General features: G+C 34.4%; 3 protein-coding genes across 3 annotated transcripts; all 3 read left to right on the top strand.

Moving 5' to 3' along the window:
• Positions 1-983: 983 nt before the first annotated feature.
• On the top strand, positions 984-2,200 carry LOC134237987 (complement C1q tumor necrosis factor-related protein 3-like). The gene is made up of 2 exons (XM_062720115.1): positions 984-1,156; positions 1,293-2,200. Exons 1-2 carry the CDS (start codon positions 1,108-1,110, stop codon positions 1,730-1,732), a joined length of 489 nt encoding a protein of 162 aa, XP_062576099.1. The 5' UTR covers positions 984-1,107; the 3' UTR covers positions 1,733-2,200.
• Positions 2,201-2,714: 514 nt separating this feature from the next.
• LOC134237986 (uncharacterized) lies at positions 2,715-3,956 on the top strand. Its single transcript, XM_062720114.1, has 2 exons — positions 2,715-3,393; positions 3,514-3,956. The coding sequence occupies exons 1-2, from the start codon at positions 2,913-2,915 to the stop codon at positions 3,954-3,956; spliced, it is 924 nt and encodes a 307-aa protein (XP_062576098.1). The 5' UTR covers positions 2,715-2,912.
• A 13,222-nt stretch (positions 3,957-17,178) lies between these two features.
• On the top strand, positions 17,179-18,534 carry LOC134237989 (uncharacterized). Its single transcript, XM_062720117.1, has 3 exons — positions 17,179-17,198; positions 17,317-17,765; positions 18,092-18,534. The coding sequence occupies exons 1-3, from the start codon at positions 17,179-17,181 to the stop codon at positions 18,532-18,534; spliced, it is 912 nt and encodes a 303-aa protein (XP_062576101.1).
• Positions 18,535-19,826: the final 1,292 nt, after the last annotated feature.

The raw sequence follows: 19,826 nt of genomic DNA, 5'->3' as shown, positions 1-19,826 counted from the left end.
CTTACAAAATGTCAACAAAAGTATTCCACCATTGAAAAGGAATGCCTTGCTTTGTTGTTAGCCTTACAGCATTTTGATGTTTATCTGAATGTTACTTTGCATCCAATTCTTGTATATACGGATCACAACCCCCTGACATTTTTGCATAAATTGTCAAACAAGAATCAAAGACTGACTAGATGGAGTTTGTTGTTACAAGAATACAACATAACAATTAAGCATATCAAAGGCAAAGACAATGTTATTGCAGATGCCTTGTCCAGAGTATCGTGAACATATATGATTTTGTATTAATGTACATATATTTCATTTTAACAATATAAGTTTTCATTGACATTCATACTTTTTAAGGGGGGAGGTGTTGTGAGGTGTGTTGTATTTGTATTATTTCATCATGTATATTATTAGTAACATTAAGTTTCTTGAACATTCCAGAGTGGTCAACATGTTCGGTCATTTTTCTAGAACATTCTTGAACTTTGTGCATGTCCAGAACTTTCCAGTAATATCATGTATTTACAATTTCTAGAATATTCTAGATTTATATTACTGTATAAATACCCTGTCAATTCGATGCAGAGATAGAATTGTCGTATAAGCATCATTGAGGTATTACTGGGATATAATTTCACTGGGACATTGTGTGCAGCAACGGACACTCTGATGTATGTATTTTTAGATTTTTGCTAAGTTTGTACTTAATGATTTGTATATTACTGTAAATAAATTATTGTTAAGTTTAAACTGTGTGATTGATCTTTGCTGGCATTTAGGGTTATTCTGACCCATAACACAGAGAAAACGTAATGAAGATTTAGAACTCAGGATTCTACAGAACCAAAAAGAATTCGAGCAAATGAAGGATCGGTATAGTGGAACAATAAAAACTTTGGAAACTCGTATATACGTAAACTTGAGGATATTACAAAGACTCAAGTTCGTGATCTTACGACACGGAGAAAAAATACAGTAGGAGAAAAGAGGTTTGTTACCCATTTAAAACGCCGAATTACAAATGTGGAAAAAGTCCATGTACCACAGTTTGAAAATCCATGTGACCCCGAAAATAGTTCCCATGTAAATGTTGCCAGTGGAAAAGCATTATTGATGGATAAAATCAACCCTGAGAGAATTCAGAGTAAGAGAAATCTTAGAGGTGAGTGGAAAAAATAATTCAATAAAATTTTCTTCACTTGATATGATGATTGCATTGTCAAGTGATATGTCTGAACTTATCGGTAAAATTAAATTTATTTTTAATTTTAAATATATCTGTTCACTTTGTTTTATAGAGCGATCTGTCACTCAAAGATCAAATGAAACTGGTATTATTGCATTCTATGCATATATGTCTTCGATGGTTGGGAACCCTAGTACACGCCTAGTATTGGTCTTTGATGTAGTTCGAACCAACATTGGAAATGCATACCATGCTTCAACTGGGGTCTTTATTGTTCCTGAATCTGGAGTCTATGTGTTTACCTGGACATTTCGATCAGGGAATGGTGATGGCCACTCAGTTCAACTAATGATAAATACAGTAGAATATGGTTCTGTTTATCATCGCACACTGAGAGCTGTAGAAGCAGAAGAAACAGGAATAGTTGTTGCGCAGGTAACTACCGGAGACGATGTTTATGTGAGGATAAAATCCATATATCGTCTAGGGATAGCACACTATATCCAAAGCGATTCCGATGGGAGAACATCTTTTGCAGGATGGAAGCTGTAAAGTAGATGTATGTCTGCATCAGTTAATGAAGAATACCATTCATTAATTTTTGAATTTATAAACTGCTCTCATTTTTTTAATTGCAAAGACAATTTACACACAAAAATGGAAATTTGTAGATGTTACCTGCACTGAAAATGCAGAATTTTGTAAAACCGAAGTACATATTAATTATCCTGCTCTTGTACTTTTACATTTTAAGTGTTGAAATATTTTTCATTGACAAGAACACCATTAATACTTATTGATGGATGAGCTCAAGAAACCTAAGCAAGCTTAAAGTGGCTTACTTTTTAAGAAAGCTGTAATAATGTAGCCTTTTCTATTTTTCCTCTCCAGGAAATGTCAGATTAAAAAAAATCGGAGAATGCTACATTATTGCAGCTACTTTTTAAGGTAGTTCAATCCTTATGTTCTGAAAATCAGCAGTTAAGTGATTGAAGTCACCCGAGTAGTGCAGTGGTTAGACCGTTTCTATAGAGTCGTGGAGTAAGGAAATAATCCTTACGTCGCGGGTTCGAATCTGTATGTGGGACGTGGAGACCAGTCCTTTGGATGAGATCATATAAACCGTGTTCCGTGTCCAGTACGTGCAGGCACAAAAAAGATCCCTTACCGCTAAATGGCCCTATGTGCCGACCATTGATCAAATTTTGCACCTTTCCACAAGCTAGTGATGGCGTTTCCATATGGGTGCAACCTTCTCTAGAAAACAAATATAAAAATATGGTAAAGTACTTTTAGGGTGAATTTAATACCGGTAGTTCGCCTTTAAAGAGGAATGTTAGATTTTAAAATGAAAAATAAATATTGACTTTATTACCGAAGGGTTTGGTAAAGTGTTTCCAGTACTTCCAGAAAAAAATAAAAGAAAAAAATGACGGGAAAAACTCAGCCATCTGTTCTTCGTATACCTGAAAAAAGTATTATGCTTAATACAATGTAATTCTGAAACGGAATAAAATGCATTATAAATATTGTACTTAATTTTTTCAACATGAATTGAGATAAGAACATTTGACCGGCTGTGCCAATTTTCAATGACATTTATACTTGTAACATATGATGAATGTACAACTGAGATAACACGTGGATAAGTGTTGATAATTTCGCAACATATTCAGAACTTTATTTTGCGTTGGTTTGTACGACGGTTTCAAAGACTGAAAACAAAACAGGCATGAAGGCATTGCTAACATTTTTTCTCCTAAGTGCTCTTTTACCAGAAAGGACTTGTATAGAAAATAGCAACGGGGAAGAACATATTTTAGAAAATATGAATGTTCCTCCAAACAAGCTGAAAGATGAGAAGGAGGACATAATGCACATCCTAAAACAACAAAATAAAGATCTAGAACTCGAACAAACCGAAGACAAAGAAGATTTTGAGAGGATTAAAAGCGAACTTTATAAAGCCATAAGCATTCTGGACAATCGCTTACGTACATTTGAGGGTGTAATAATGGATCAAAATCGTGAAATTTATAAACTAAAACAAGAAAAGGAGGAAGACAGGAATTATATCAATCGATTAGAAAAGCGCCTTACTCAGTTGGAATATAAGTTTGAAAAAAGTGATGAAAAAAGGAATTCTTCCTGTGAGAAGAAGTCTATAGAAGACATTAGATCTACTAACTTAAAGAACGTCGAGAGAATCCAGAGTAAGAAAACGTTTCTTTATAAATGCAATAAATAAATATAAAGAGTATTTATCACTTAATGCACAAGAACGTATTATAACAAGTATTGCCTAATATTAGTAATTGATTTTCCTTCTACAGAAAGACTTCTCACCCTTCCAACAACTTCTCATGGTTCTATTGCATTTTATGCATACATGTCTGCCTGGATACCGTCACCAAATCAACACCAGGTGCTGGTCTTTGATGATGTCAAAACTAATATTGGAAACGCTTATCATCCATCAACTGGGCTTTTTATAGTTCCTGAATCAGGCGTGTACGTCTTTACATGGATGTTTCGAACTGGTGCAGCCCATGACCATTCAATTCAGCTACTGATAAACAAAGACGTATTCGGTTCTTTGTATCTTCAGTCAGTTAATGGTCTAGAAGCACAGGAGACAGGTATCGTTGTTGCCCAAGTTAACGCTGGAGACGACGTTTACGTGAGAACACATGCTACGCTAACCTTAGGTACTTCGGACTACATCCAGAGCAACTCTTACGGAAGAACGTCTTTTGCCGGCTGGAAACTATTTTAAACATAAAATGAATATTTACTTTATTTTTGTCTTTAAAGTCACTTTAATCTCATTTTCTGTCTTGTTTATCTCTAATATATATGCCAAACGCCAAACAAAACAAAAAGAGAAAACGTTTGAAATAAGCTGATAGTAGTTTATACTGGGTATAAGGTGCCCCTGCTTCTTTCCTGTACTGTATATTCCGTTATGTAGTTTCCCCCTGAAGTTTAAACCTACAGTAGTACTAGTATGTTGTTTCTCTGTCATTTAGTTCTTTGCTTCTTTTCTGTAGTTAAAACCATGTACCACAGAGTCTGACGCATTTGTTTCATACTTGGATATTTTACTTGAAAAGACGTTAATGGTAATCTAACAACCAAGCTCTATGATAAATTTAATGACTTTAAATTTTCTATCGTCAACTTCCCTTACTTATGCAGCAATGTACCTTCAACACCTGCATACAGCGTTTATATATCTCAGTTGATTCGATACACAAGAGCATGCTCTAAGTATGAACAATTTCTAAAACGAGGTAAATTATTGACAAGCAAGTTGATGAAACAAGAATATCAACAGTCTCGTTTAAAGTCATCATTTGGTAAGTTCTATGGTCGATACAATGATCTTGTCAGCAAATATAATTTATTGAGTCAAATGCTGACTGACGTTTTTCATTCCAATCGTTAGTCCATTATTTATACACCGAATTGACGATTGATTTTTCCGTTATTTCCTGATCATGACAAGGAGCGCACGGCGCATGTGACCGGTCAGCAGGGGATGCTCACTCCTCCATGGCACCTGATCCCACCTCTGATGATTCGGAGGTCCGTGTTTGCTCTGCTCCTATTTTGTATTGTTTTATGGACTTTGATATTGAATACTGTTCCTTATCTCCGTATTCTTCATGTAGTTTCTCTGCTTCTTGCTGTATACCTCGTATTTAGTTTCCATGCTTCTTTCCTGCTGTTAATACAGAGTATGTAGTTTTCCTGCTTTTTTCCTGCAGTTAATACCGTGTATGTAGTTTTCCCTGCTTCTTTCCTGTTGTTAATACGGTGTATGTAGTTTTCCAGCTTCTTTCCTGTAGTTGATACTGCGTATTTAGTTTCCCCATTTCTTTCCTGTAGCTAATACCGTGTATTATATTTTTCCTTGCTTCTTTCCTGTATAGTTTATTCCGTTATGTAGTTTTCTTTGCTTCTTTCCAGTAGCATATACCTGGTACGTAATTTCTCTGCTTTTTTCCCTTTTTATTGCAAAAAGGGCAGTGCTCTTGATATTGATCCTTTTACGGCGATATGTGTTTTTCTGACGTCAGTGACGGATACATTTGGTAGCCAAGTGTACATGGTCCGCATGCAGGATCATCCTTACGCCGTGGATTCGAATTCTACCGCAAGTCATGGACACTGGTCCTTCAGAAAAGACCGTATAAACCGAGGTTTCGTGTGGCGTGTGCTTGCATGCGAAAACATTCTTACTTTTCGGCCGTAAGAGACGAGTGGAGGCCTTTATTTGCATCTCTCCAAAACCCGAACTCTTTATCCATTATCACATTCGATAATGCTTGTCATCTAGATGCTTATGTAAGAGGATTTTAAAGATTTTTTAAATTGTTCTTCATATATGGTCATCATATCATGACCAAATGACCCAAATCCAGGGGCATGGAAGTTGAAAAAGAACTAGCTGCTCAATATCACCCTACTATTTGCCTGCTGGACGTCCACGGGTTAAAAAGCGTGTTGTTTACAAGTATTAATATTTAACTAACTGGCACTCATTATTCGAACCAAATCAAGACAACCGCAATTGTTGCTTGATGCATGTATTTGAAATATCGAGGGTAAAATACTTAAAGAATAAGAAATTGGGACTGCGAAATCGCTTTGAGATACAACACTTATTCATGGCGTATTTCGATATAGTGGATGACATAAGCTCTTCTGGTTACATGTCAAACAGAACTACAGTATCATTGTCCTTTATGTATATAGATGTGCTCATGTAAATAATACATACATGTAATAATTAAATTATTTTATCAAAAGCAAAATAATTTTATTACAGCAACTTTATTACGAAGTACATTATCAATTTATGAGCACCTCCTGGTAGTGTTAAAAAATCGTAAAATACTGATAACTGAATCTAGTAATAAGCGTAGAGTGTCCAGAATAAGCATTATTTAGTTGTTTTATTTCACAAAAATTGGAATTTTGTTCCGATAAAATTTCATATGCTTAGAGTTAATTAATCCCTTGCCGAACATCGGAGCAAAAGGGATATCAGTGCCCTTTACATACAAAGCACACATTTTAAAAGGGCAGGGTGATTCCCGCCAAGCGTAACGGTATCCCATGATGTATTTGTTGGAGCATGTGCCTTTATAGGAGACAGTTATTTTGTGAGGCTCCTCCTTAATGATGGGGGTTTCCATCCACACTGAATCTGTTCCGTCACATTTTAACTGGTTATTGGTAGAGCAACAAAGCTAAAAAAAGATGGTAAATTTTGTACCTTGCGAAACAAAGCTTAGATAAAAATTTACCGGCCATTGCTTTGAACCTTTTCTATCAGAAATATAATGCAAATTTAAAGTAAACTCTCGTTTTACTTTTATTAAATATATTTCTTGAAAGCCTGATTATTTTGTAACAAGAATATTGTCTCATTAAGATATTAAGTAAATAACAAATATGTCAGAAAAATTTAAATTATCGAAAGATATCTTGCACCGATGAAAAAAGAAAATACTCTACAGCAACCTTTGTAAAAGAACTTTTTCCATTTTTAAACCTACCTCAAATCCAGCCTTTGACCTGACTTCTATTTCCACTGCATTATCAAACTCGAACCCGACAGTGAAAAAATCCAATATCTGCGTAAAAGGCTGTGATGTTAGGTCCCTGGAATGGACCTACTTGCATGTTATAAGCAACAGACAGACCTGCCAAGGCAAGGCGATGTCTCTTTGTCTCGCGGATGAACACTAAACTAAAAGAATTAACAAAAAGATACAACGAAATCAATCAAAATTGTCAAAGACAAACAAATGTTTCGCAAAATAGCAACAACTTTTGTTTGAAAAGTAATTTGACCAAATTAAGAGCAAGATAAATTTTGTTCCATCTTTATTTATAGCATTGTTTGACGTCATCATTTCTTAGTTCTTTGGTGGATAAAATGACTTTGTCAGCGAAACATATGGAGATAACGAACAGTAGTCACGCCCAAAAGTCCATAATACAAAACAAAATAGGAGCAAAGTAAACACGAAAAAAGCAAATACAATAAATAATTACGTCGAATGCTGACTGGTGTTTTCATACCAATTGTTAGACTTAAATATTATGAAAATCAACTGGTTTTTCTGTTTGCCTAATCATGACAAGAAAATGGATGTCACCGCTCGACAGAAGATGCCAACTTTTCCAACCTGTTTCAGCCTCTGATATCGATGTTTTAAGGGGTTCATGGTTGCTCTGCTCTCAATTTGTAAAATTTTGATGGTCCTATCTTGGTTACTTTTCATCTTTATATTATATTGTAAGAAACAATGTTCCCCTTTTCGCTTTACATGTATTCTAAGATTTAATGATACGTTTTTTACCTTAGAATGAAATTCACATTTGCACTTTTGAACCAAGTTTTCTTTGAGAGGCTCCTTTGAGCAAGTTAGACAAACTTTTTACCTCATCTAAGCCGAAGGCTCAAGTGAACTTTTCTGATCATTTTGTCCGTCCGTCTGTCCAGCTGTCTATCTGTCTCTCCATCTGTAAACTTTTCACATCTTCGACTTCTTCTCATGAACCACTGGGCCAATTTTAACCAAACTTGGTACAAATTATCCTTGGGTAAAGGGAAATTTAAATTTTTAAAATTAAGGGCCAGGTCCTCTCACAAGGGGAGATAATCAAGAAAAGACAAAAATAGGGTGGGGTCATTAAGAATCTTCTTCTCAAGAACCACTGGGCCAGAAAAGCTGAAGCTTATGTGGTAGCATCCTGGGAGAATGTAAATTGTAAATTGTTCAAATCATGGCCCCCAGGGGTTGGGTGGGGCTACAATAGGGAATCAAATTTTACAAAGAAATATATAGAAAAAATCTTTAAAAATCTTGAAGCTCTCAAGAATCCCTGGGTCAGAAAATCTTAAACTTATGTGGAAGTTTCCTGTGGAAGTGTTAATTGTTCAAATCATGACCCCTGGGGATTGGGTGGGGCCACAATAGGGAATCAATCTTTAAAAATCTTCTTCTCAAGACCCATTGGGCCAGAAAAGCTGAAACTTATGTGGAAGCATCCTGGGATAGTGTAGATTCTAAATTATACAAATTATGACCCCCGAGGGTTGGGTGGGACCACAATAGGGAATCAAAATTTTACATAGAAATATATGTGAAAAAAATTTTAAAATCTTTTTCTCAAGAACTACTGGGCCAGATCTAGAATAGCTGAAATTTATGTGGAAGCACCCTGGGGTAGTGTCGATTTTAAATTATACTAATTATGACCCCCGTGGTGGACGATGGGGTCACAATAGGTCACAAGGGAATATCTGGTTAAGAATGGCATGGTCAAATCTTCTCAGGTGAGCGATGTGGCCCATGGGCCTATTGTTTAGTATAATTTATATCATCATCATTTTCCACATATTTCATTTTATTAATCTAAATACATATCGTTGTCTTTAGTTTTCTCTATACACTGTATAGACAGGTAGGCTATATCACTCCCTGCTTTAAAACCTTGCAGTATAGAAACGATAATAACTCAGTACCTTCCGTATGGGGACTTGTAGTCCGGTTAATCCATAGTTACAGACATGAACACATTCTGCATTCTGTAGTTAGGTACGTATCCATAGTCTGCGGTTTGGTGCCAGCGAATATCTGGGAATCCAGTAATTACCGAGGGATTGTTACGATTAGGAGCTAGCTGAAATTGAACAAAGCATTACGGTTATGTTCTTAGAATTTGTCCAGAAATCAGATAAGACATGAGCACAAATTAAGGACGGACAAGTCATAGGATTTTCTTTTATACATATTTTTTTTGATTCATAGTATGGTAAATTGCATCTCTCAAGCATTGAATGATTCCAAATATTTCAATCTCATTTATGAAGATTAAAACATACGTATTTTTAATCAAACGTCAGCGTCTGAGAGATGTTTTTTAACAATAATAATTCACAAAATGTATAAAATTTTAATTATAGAAATTAGCGTAATTGTCCTGCAGTTTGACATTAATTTTGATACATGTATATCTAAAGTTAGTGGTTTTAAGATGTAGTTATAGTTGATAGTTTTACCTTACGACTTACGTGATCGCTAGTTGAACATATTACTAAAGATTTTATGCTAGATTATTAATCATGGATTGCTTTTCAGCTTACCATTCATGATGCCAGTTTTATGACAATTATACATACATGAATTGATTGAATAATTTTGTATTACAGCTTGTGCTAATTATAATACAAAAGGCCTTCTTTTCTGCCACAAAGCAGAAGATGTTGCAAAACATTAGCAATCATATGTGTGTTGATATATTTTATTATTAATTGTATTGAATCAGATAGAAAGAAAAACACCTCTAATCACGTTGATTTGTTATCTAGACTGATCATTCAAAACACTGGATAACATTGACGTTACCATGACGTCATAATTAAGATGACGTCATAATAGAAATATTTACTTAATGTCACATGTACTTTTACGTCACATATAAGAAGATTGTCATCAACAAATTGTTTATATTTCAGCTGATATATTTTGTACTCTGTTATTTGATGAAATGTGAGGACACATTTTTCTCAAAGAGGAGGAGAGTGTCACAGGGTGAATTATAATTAATTAATATTACTTATTATCATTCATATCATTTTCATATATTATTATAAGGCATCATATTATTATGATATATTATAGATGTCACAGCCTAGTCTAGGTATTGAAGAAATGAAAACTCAAAACACGGCTGCTTGGTTCGATTCTATGTTATATATTCACGTTATAAACAGAAAAAGGGTGACCTGAAATATAATATAACATGTATTAATTTTAATATTTCTCACCTCACTCACACTTTTACGCGAATCAGTTAAACTTATGAATTTAGATAATTTAGAAAATCACTTCAGTTAAATAAAATGATAAAATAGATACTAAATAATAATTGAATGTAAAGAAATAATTTAACAATTATTTCTTACCGTAATCTTAGACCCAATTTTGCCAGAATATCGTAAGATAATTGGTGTTGGGGAGAGAGAGCGTCTTCTCTCCCCAAATTCTAAGGTTGGAGTGCCCGTGAATTAGTATTGGCACGAATACGCAGGGGACAGAGAAAACCTGTTCGACCACTTACACACTCGTATACATGTACTCTCACTTACCACTCATCCGTATAAATGAATGAATGAATAAGACAGTGAATGAACATACCGGTAGTAAATTTCGTAGTGAAAACAGAATTCACTAGTTACTATTATATAAATATTGCATGTAGTGCAACATTGAAAAATTTCACCCCTTGGAAACCATTGTCAACCTCGGCTGCGCCTGGGTTGACAATGGTTTTCTTGGGTGAAATTTTTTCAATGTTACACTCAACTACATGCAATATTTATTATATTATACTGAATGTTTTATACAAATACATCTAATAGTGATCCGTGCGCGCATAAATTCTGCGCAGTCACTATTTTTTTTAGAATATCAACCGTTGTCAAGCAATGTTGACTGTTGCTACGCTGGAGGGCGAAGCTTCATTATTCAGTGGGTAATAGTATACAGTTAAAGTATATCATTAAGAGAGTTAGCAAGATTCCAGTTCCCCAAGACCAGGATTTTTTCCCGAGGCGCAGCGTGCCGAGGGAAATAGTCCTGGTCGAGGGGAACTGGAATCTTGCTAACTCCCTCAATGATATGCTATAACTGTTTTATTATACCGATACAAATTTAAATTGTAAAGACCACCTTTTTTTTTAAAAAAAATATTCATTTACAGATTAACTAATCATTATTCGTCGCAAATATTAAATTAGGAGACAGTTATTCCCGGAATTCTAATGCAATCATTGCATTTCGTTGTTTACGTCTTATTTTGTAGCGTTTTGTTATATGAAATACGTCACGAAGCATTGTGTTTTTGCGTCGCTCTATTATGACGTCACAATGAAAATCTATAAGCGTAAATTAGCATGACTAACATTCGACCGAGGGATTAGGTAAAAAAAACTAACGCACGGGGATTACATGTAGCCGATTCACAGCGATTACTAGGGAATTGTTTAGATCTAATCACTAAATTTTATACAGGGAAAAATTAGTAGAGGTGTAAAAATGTTTTTTAACAAATGTTTCTTGACCAATCAGATTGAACTAATTTACACTATAGCTGTATATACATGTCTATATAAGAATTGCATTAGTAATGCTGCTGTTGATACATGTATATAATTAGTCTTTAAAATATCATGCTGTTACATCAGTTTAATGAATTAATAATATTCTTAAGATTCAGGGACATTCTTCGAAAATTATCAAACATCTATGTTTGTAAACATTGGAGCAGGCTCAATTCTTTTTTTTTACCGAGTGTGTTCGATTTACCGGTATTACCTCGCACGAACTTAAACTCATAACAACTTATGTCGACTGAAGCTGAACACGATTTGTAAAAAGATATTGTCTTGATCGCATCGTCGCAAACCACGGCCAAAATGTACGATCCTCTCCAATACTGGCCGTGGTTCAACGAGATGAAAATTCTTCGAAGCTCATTAAAATATTGACCATAGTCGGATGATGAACTTTATCGCGACCTTTCAATATCCAATGGTAATATACGAAATATTCCTTGTATACTATTGATGTCAATTGGTAATTTCACTTGCGATGGAAACAACCCTTCCCACTGACTGAATATGACGTCACAAAAGAGAGACGAAAATATTCAAGATTACGATGCTTTTTTTGATCAAGCAGCCAGGGGTAGGAGAGAGCTATTAATGCAGACTCTGGACTGTGGCTTGAGACGATGGGATGATCGAGACTAGTAATTTTGAGTAAATAGAATGTGTCCTCCATTTTCGATCGGACTCTCGCTATTTCTGAGGACATCTATATAAAGGGCCCGATTTGTCACTGTTCAATGTAATGAATCGACGCTGGTGTAGACGGACGCTATATAGCCCTCGATAGCGACAAAAATAATTGTAATGCCGGTACTTCTTTTAATACAGGAAAGTAAGACATCAAAGAAACTTACCATAGTTGTACAGGTCAGTGCAATATACAAACAAACACAGATAAATGTAACTGCATTAAAATGTAAAGCAAGATAATCAGCCCACATCGATACACGTGACAATAAAGCAGTCAGGTGTAGCGAATGTGAAAAGTATACCCTGCTGTTGATATCATACTGTTAGATGTAAATCAGTTAGGGAAATTACTATATATATCATGCTAATAAATTAGACTGAAATGTTTAAATCAATTAGTTAAAAAATAAAATGTATCTATCACTATAGTTTGTAAGTGTATAACATGTTATTGTACTATGTATGTAATTGATAATTATATGTTTTACTAAAATGCTTATGGGATGTACGTCCCACGGAATAAAGAACAGAACAGTACTTAGATGAAAATATTGAATGTATATATACGAGTCTTCAGCTTTAAGTCAGTCGCGGCCGGGGTACGAACCCACGACCTTTCGATCACGGAGCGCTTAGTTTTATCGACTGAGCTACCTTGCCTGTGACGAGAAGTGCATTTTGCTGTTGAGATATTCAAAATAAGTTACTATGAAAATGTTTCGATTAACTTTTAATCTTTATTACAAATAAGGCTAAATCGAGGTATAAGCGTTCTCAGAAAAAAAAAATCTTGTACTATGAGATATGAAGTACATTTATATAGTATAATTCAAGAAATCAAATATTGCATGGGTCGACACTTACGCAATTATGCTCTTACCAAAATGCCAAATATGTAAGATTTTCCCCAACGCAAATATCAATATCAGAAGTTAAGAAAACTTATTTCTTTTGCCACCCAGTTGTTAATTACAATTTGACAACAACATTCCAAGGAACTTAAAACTGTTTAGTAATCCCCTGCAGAAAACAATGCACTTGATAGTACACTATAATTGTAAATAATATCTTATTATTATATGTAGAACACATGTTTTTAAAGACACACGATATATAAATACAAACGTCAAAAATTTGAAAATAACAATTTGAGTCATGTTTATTTAAGGAAAATGAACAAGTTTAATCGTATAGATTTTAATTTTTCATTCAAAGTTTTACAAACATATCTTGGATTTGAACAGACATAAATCTATATAGGTTATGAAGGACGGTTGGTGAAAGGTCTAATTTTGAACATCATAGAAAGGTTTACAATTTTTAAAAATATATTATTATTTGCGTCATTTACAAAAGAAAAATGCCAAACAATATACATGTATATACAAATCAAAACATCCTTTTTTTTGTATCATCTGTCCTATAAATAACGTCCATATTATTAAAACACTGTGAGGAGATAAAAATAGTAAGCACTTATCTGTTATACACTAAATAAGTTTCTTTTTAGTTACATTGATAATTATTGGGGGTGAAAAAAATGGTTGGTGTTTCTGGGAGTCGAACCTGGTTGCTTTGTTGTGCGGGGCAGCAGTTGTGTTGATTCGGCTATCCAGTTATATATCTATATCTATTATTTCACCTATGTGCCTTACTACTTAATTTAGATCTCTTTTAGGGTTTATTTTGCGGGCATGCGGTGATTCGGTCTAATTAGGGTATTTAAACTCGTGTTTTATGTTCTTTTGTCATTCGACAAGTTAGCCACGACTTATCAGTTTTCCAATTTTCTTTTACTTATATTTAATGAAACAGAATTCTTTTGTTGATTGACCAATCCTAGGCTTGCCTATGTGGTAAAGAATTGCTCAAATCGCTCTCGAAAATTTTTCTCTATGTACATAAACGAAAAAACTGTTTTGTAATGGTTCATAACTTCATAGATACATAGCTACCTTTAGCGGAAATATGTTTTGGTGTAGTGTTTACTGATATTTCTAATATATAATTATTTTGCACAGCTCTACTTAAACAATTTATTTTACATTATAATTAATGACACTTTTGCGTTAAGTTTGTGAGAATGAGTCCACCATTCATTTCATTTACCTCGCATTTGCTGTGGACTTACAGGTTTCCATAGTTTTTTCAACATCAATGTTGTTTTTTATCTATGGTTTTCCTGGGCGGCGAGGGATTCATAGTGATACTCTTTTATGGTGGTCAAAACAAGTGGGGACATATAAACATCTGTTAAAATACCTTCTTGTTCTGTGATATTTGATTAATTATTTTTCTTTTGATACATTAATTTGTAGAAGGAATGTTAAGAAGTTGGTTGTGTTCGTAAATATTGATACGTCTAAAAAGCGCGGCAAGCAAGCTCTTCTATATGTAGACGCACCTAAGGAGTCTGGACGCGTTAATATTTGTACCAAACAGTTTTATTAAATCTGGCTAACATTGTCACATCCTCTATATTTGTGTTTGAGTTGTTTTTGTATATGTAAAGAGAATATGAAATAATTTATGTTTGTCTGAGCGAACATAAATCATGCAGTTGTAGCACGCACGCATTACAAATATTTCCTGGAGATAACACTGGCATGAAAAAATATTTAAGTAAATGGAAGTTTGATTTTCAGAAATTAACTGATATCATATTCCTAGGTCACACCCATGAAGAAATTGTTCGTTACAAGTTTTCTGTTACCATTTCTGACTTTTGGAGAACAAAGTGCCAGTCGTGATGATGTAAATGCAAAATTAAATGTTCTTGAACACTTTTTAAACGATCTAATGGATTTTGTCTACATTCAGAAAAGACGTAATGAAGATTTAGAATTCCGGAGTCTACAGAACCAAAAAGAATTCGAGCAAATGAAGGACCGGTATAGTGGAACAAAAAAAAACTTTGGAAACTCGTATAGGTAAACTTGAGGATATTACAAATACTCAAGATCGTGATCTTACAATACGGAGAAAAAATACAGTAGGAGAAAAGAGGTTTTTTTACCCATTTAAAACGCCAAATTAAAAATGTGGAAAAATCCCATGTACCAGAGTTTGAAAATCCATGTGACCCCGAAAATAGTTCCCATGTAAATGTTGCCAGTGGAAAAGCATTATTGATGGATAAAATCAACCCTGAGAGAATTCAGAGTAAGAGACATCTTAGAAGTGAGTGGAAAAATAATTCATTAAAATTTTATTTCACTTGATATGATGATTGCATAGTCAAGTGATATGACTGAACTTACCGGTAAAATTAAATTTATTTTTAATCTTAAATATATCTGTTCACTTTGTTTTATAGGGCGATCTGTCACCCAAAGATCAAATGAAACTGGTATTATTGCATTCTATGCATATATGTCTTCGATTGTACACGCCTAGTTTTGGTCTTTGATGTAGTCCGAACCAACATTGGAAATGCATACCATGCTTCAACTGGGGTCTTTCTTGTTCCCGAATCAGGTGTCTACGTGTTTACCTGGACATTTCGTTCAGGGAGTGATAATGGCCACTCATTTCAACTTATGATAACTACAGAAGAATATGGTTCTGTTTATCATCGCACACTGAGGCAGAAAACACAGAAATAGTTGTTGCGCAGGTAACTACTGGAGACGATGTTTATGTGAGGATAAAATCCATATATGATATAGGAACAGCACACTATATCCAAAGTGATTTGGATGGGAGAACATCTTTTGCAGGATGGAAGCTGTAAAGTACATGTGTGTCTGCATTCGTGAATAAAAAAGATTACCATTAAATATTTTTTAAATTGATCAACTGCTCTCTTTTTTTTAATTGCAAAGAGATTTTACGCACAAAAAAGGGAATTTATTGATGCCGCGTGCACTGCACTTGCAGAATTTTGTAAAACCGAAGTACATATTAATTATCCCGCTCTTGTATTTTTACATTTTAAGTGTTGAAATATTTTTTTATTGACAAGAACATCATTAATACTTATTGGTGGATGAACCACTGCTCAAGAAATCCAAGCAAGCTTAAAGTGGCTTACTTTTTTAAGAAAGCTGTAATAATGTAGTCTTCTCTTTTTTCCTCTCCAGGAGATATAAAATCAAAACTAGAGGTACTGTGAGCAATGAGCTCACTAAATGATACCCTCCGTCTCCCACATGAATATAATGGCAGTGGCCATGTTTTGCTATGGGAAACTTAAAATATGCGTCGGATCAAAAAGTAAAATAAGAGGTGCACAATGGAATATGTAATAAAGATTCCATGAAAGTTTCATCAAATTTCATTAAGTGGTATGAGAGGAGTTACGGATAAGAGATGGGTACCCCAAAGCGTAACAGACGAACGGACATAACGATTACTATATACCCTTCCGCTTTTCAAGCGGGGGGGGGGGGGTATAAAAAAATTGGAGAGTGCAACATTATTGCAGCAATTTTAAGGTAGTTCAATCCTTAGGTTCTGAAAATCAGCAGTTAAGTGATTGAAGTCACCCGAGTAGTGCAGTCGTTAGACCGTTTCTATAGAGTCGTGGAGTAAGGAAATAATCCTTACGTCGCGGGTTTGAATCCGTATGTGGGACGTGGAGACCGGGCCTTTGGATGAGTATATATAAACCGAGTTTCCGTGTCCAGTAGGTGCAGGCACAAAAAAGAAGATCCCTCACCGCTAAATGACTCTATGTGCCGACCATTTGATCAAATTTTGCACCTCTCCACAAGCTAGTGATGGCGTTTCCATACGGATGCAACCTTTTCTAGACAACAAACAAATATAAAACTATGGTATAGTACTTTTAGGGTGAATTTAATACCCGGTAGTTCGCCTTTAAAATGAAAAATAAAAATTGATTTTATTACCAAAGGGTTTGGTAAAGTGTTTTCAGTACTTCCAGAGAAAATAATAAAAAAAAAAACATGGCGGGAAAAAACTCAGCCATCAGGTCACCTAAGTTACTTTGTATGCCTGAAAAAGATATTATGCTTAATACAATGTAATTCTGAAAGGAAATAAAATGCATAATAAATATTGTACACACATGTAATTTTTCTCAACATGAATTGAGATAAGAACATTTGACGATTGTGCCAATTTTCAATGACAGTTATACATGTTACATATGATAAATGTAGAACTAAGGTAAGTGTTGATAATTTCGCAAAATATTCAGAACTTTATTTTGCATTGACTTGTACATGGATTCAAAGAGTGAAAACGAAACAATCATGCATGTATTACTAATATTTTTTCTTTTAAGTGCTTTGTTACCAGAAAGGGTTTGTATCGAAAATAGAGACAGGGAAGAAAGTATTGTGGAAAATATGAATGTTCCTCTAAAACACCTGAAAAATGAGAAGGACGAAATGATGTACATCCTAAAACAAGAAAATAAAGATCTAGAACTCAAATGTACCGAGAAAAAAGAAGATTTTACGCGGATTAAAAGTGAACTTTATAAAGCAATAAGCAGTCGGGACACTCGTATACGTACATTTGAGGGTGTAGTAATGGACCAAAATCGTGAAATTAATAGACTTAAACAGGAAAAGGAGGAAGACAGAAAGTATGTCAATCGATTAGAAAATCGCCTTACTCAACTGGAAAGTAAATTTGAAAAAAGTGAAAAGGAAAGGAATTCTTCCTGTGCTAAGAAGACTATAGAAGACATCAGATCAACTAACTTAACGAACATCAAGAGAAATCAGAGTAAGAAAGAAGATACTTTTAACCGTTATCTATTCTGTTAATTTATCCGTTGAAATATTACCGACTCGGTGTTTTATTAAGACATTTAATTAACTATCAATATTTTGTAAGGTTAAAGAATAATGCATGCCTTATTTCTTTATCAAAGCAATGAATATATATATATATATATATATATATATATATATATATATATATATATATATATATATATATATATATATATATATATATATATATATAGAGGAGAGCATCTACCCCTAAATTATATATGTATATACATGTACGTATTATAACAAAATTGACCTCATCAATTTATTCTACAGAAAGACTTCTCATCCCTCCAACAACTTCTCATAGCTCCATTGCATTTTATGCATACATGTCAGCTATGATACCGTCACCAAATACACATCAGGTGCTTGTCTTTGACGATGTCAAAACTAATTTTGGAAACGCTTATCATCCATCTACTGGACTTTTTATAGTTCCTGAATCGGGTGTGTATGTCTTTACATGGACGTTTCGAACTGGTGCAGCCTATGATCATTCAATTCAGTTACTGATAAACAAAGACGTAGTTGGTACCTTGTTTCTTAGGTCAGTTGCTGGTCTAGACGCACAGGAGACGGGTATTGTTGTTACCCACGTTAACGCTGGAGACGACGTTTATGTAAGAACACATGCTACGCTTCCCTTGGGTACGTCGGACTCCATTCTGAGCAGCTCTTATGGAAGAACGTCCTTTGCCGGCTGGAAACTTTTTTAAACTGTAGAGTGAATACTTCCGCCATTTTTATATGTCATTAAAGTCCTATTTTACTGCATTGTTTATCTTTATTTTTCATTTATTTAATATGCCAAAGGCCAAAAAATGAAAACGTTAATATAGGTTGAAAGTAGTTTATACTGAGTATGTAGTTTCTCTGCTTTTTTCCTGTAGTTATACGGGTACACATGTATGTAGTTTCCCTGCTTCTTTTCTGTAGATATACTGGGTATGTAGTTTCCCTGCTTCTATCTTGTAGTTAATACTTCGTATGTAGTTGCTCTGCTTCATTCCCTTCGTATTACAAAAAGAGCAGTACTCTTGATGGTGATGGTGACATGTGGTTTTTTATGCGCCGGGATCGAAAGATTCGAGGCGTATATTGTTTTTGTCCTGTCCTGTCTGTCTGTCTGTCTTTCTGTTTATCTGTTTGTCTGCAAACTTTAACCTTCGCCATAACTTTTGAACTATGAAAGACAGAGACTTTATATTTGGTATGCCTACTCCACTAATAAAGGTCTTTCAAATGACACCAAGGTCAATGACCATGTGACCTTGACTCTGACCTAGATGCTAAAAATAGAGTTTTTTTTGGAAACTTTAACCTTTGCTATAACTTTTGAACCATAAAAGATAGAGACTTCATATTTGGTATACATACATACACTTATTAAGCATTTTTAAAAGACGCCAGGTCAATGAACTTGTGACCTCGACTGTAGCCTATACGCTAAATATAGCTTTTTTGACGCCAAACTTTAACCTTCGCCATAACTTTTGAACGAAGAAAGATAGAGACTTAATATTTGGCATGCATACACCAAGGTCAATGACCTTGTGACCTTGACTGTGTCTTATATGCTAAAAATAGCTTTTTTGAACCTTCACCATAACTTTTGAACCATGAAAGATAGAGACTTCATATTTGGTATGCATACTTCACTAATCAAGATCTTTCAAATAACACCAAGATTTTTTTACCTTGTGACCTTGACTGTGACCTTTATGCTAAAAATATGTTTTTTAAATTTGTTGCCGCCGGGCGCATAGTGTTTCACAAACACATCTTTTTTTTTTACGTCAGTGACAAATACATTTTTCAAGCTTAAAAACATCTTATTGCACGTTAAACAATAAACAATCTATCAATCAATCTTGAAGCTTAGGTACATGTAAAAGAATTGTGAAGATTTTTAAAATTGTTCTTCATATAAAGGCATCGTATCTCGACCAAATGACCTGAATCCAGTGGCATGGATTTGGAAAATGAACTAGCTGCTCAACATCACCCT

Source organism: Saccostrea cucullata, unplaced genomic scaffold (assembly GCF_032062105.1).
Source record: "Saccostrea cucullata isolate Sc308-1 unplaced genomic scaffold, CSIRO_AGI_Scuc_v1 ctg3079, whole genome shotgun sequence".
NCBI classification, from domain to species: Eukaryota; Metazoa; Mollusca; class Bivalvia; order Ostreida; family Ostreidae; genus Saccostrea; species Saccostrea cuccullata.
Note: the sequence above shows the minus strand (reverse complement) of the source record. Positions and strands in the feature narration are given on the sequence as shown.

Bases quoted from the DNA above. Each gene is read 5' to 3' on its own strand.
- LOC134237987 (XM_062720115.1), top strand. From the start codon at position 1,108: ATGGATAAAATCAACCCTGAGAGAATTCAGAGTAAGAGAAATCTTAGA. The intron at 1,157-1,292 runs GTGAGTGGAAAA...TTTGTTTTATAG, and splicing joins GAGTAAGAGAAATCTTAGAG to AGCGATCTGTCACTCAAAGA.
- LOC134237989 (XM_062720117.1), top strand. From the start codon at position 17,179: ATGATAAATGTAGAACTAAG. The intron at 17,199-17,316 runs GTAAGTGTTGAT...TTTTCTTTTAAG, and splicing joins ATGATAAATGTAGAACTAAG to TGCTTTGTTACCAGAAAGGG. The intron at 17,766-18,091 runs GTAAGAAAGAAG...TTTATTCTACAG, and splicing joins GAACATCAAGAGAAATCAGA to AAAGACTTCTCATCCCTCCA.
- LOC134237986 (XM_062720114.1), top strand. From the start codon at position 2,913: ATGAAGGCATTGCTAACATTTTTTCTCCTAAGTGCTCTTTTACCAGAA. The intron at 3,394-3,513 runs GTAAGAAAACGT...TTCCTTCTACAG, and splicing joins GAACGTCGAGAGAATCCAGA to AAAGACTTCTCACCCTTCCA.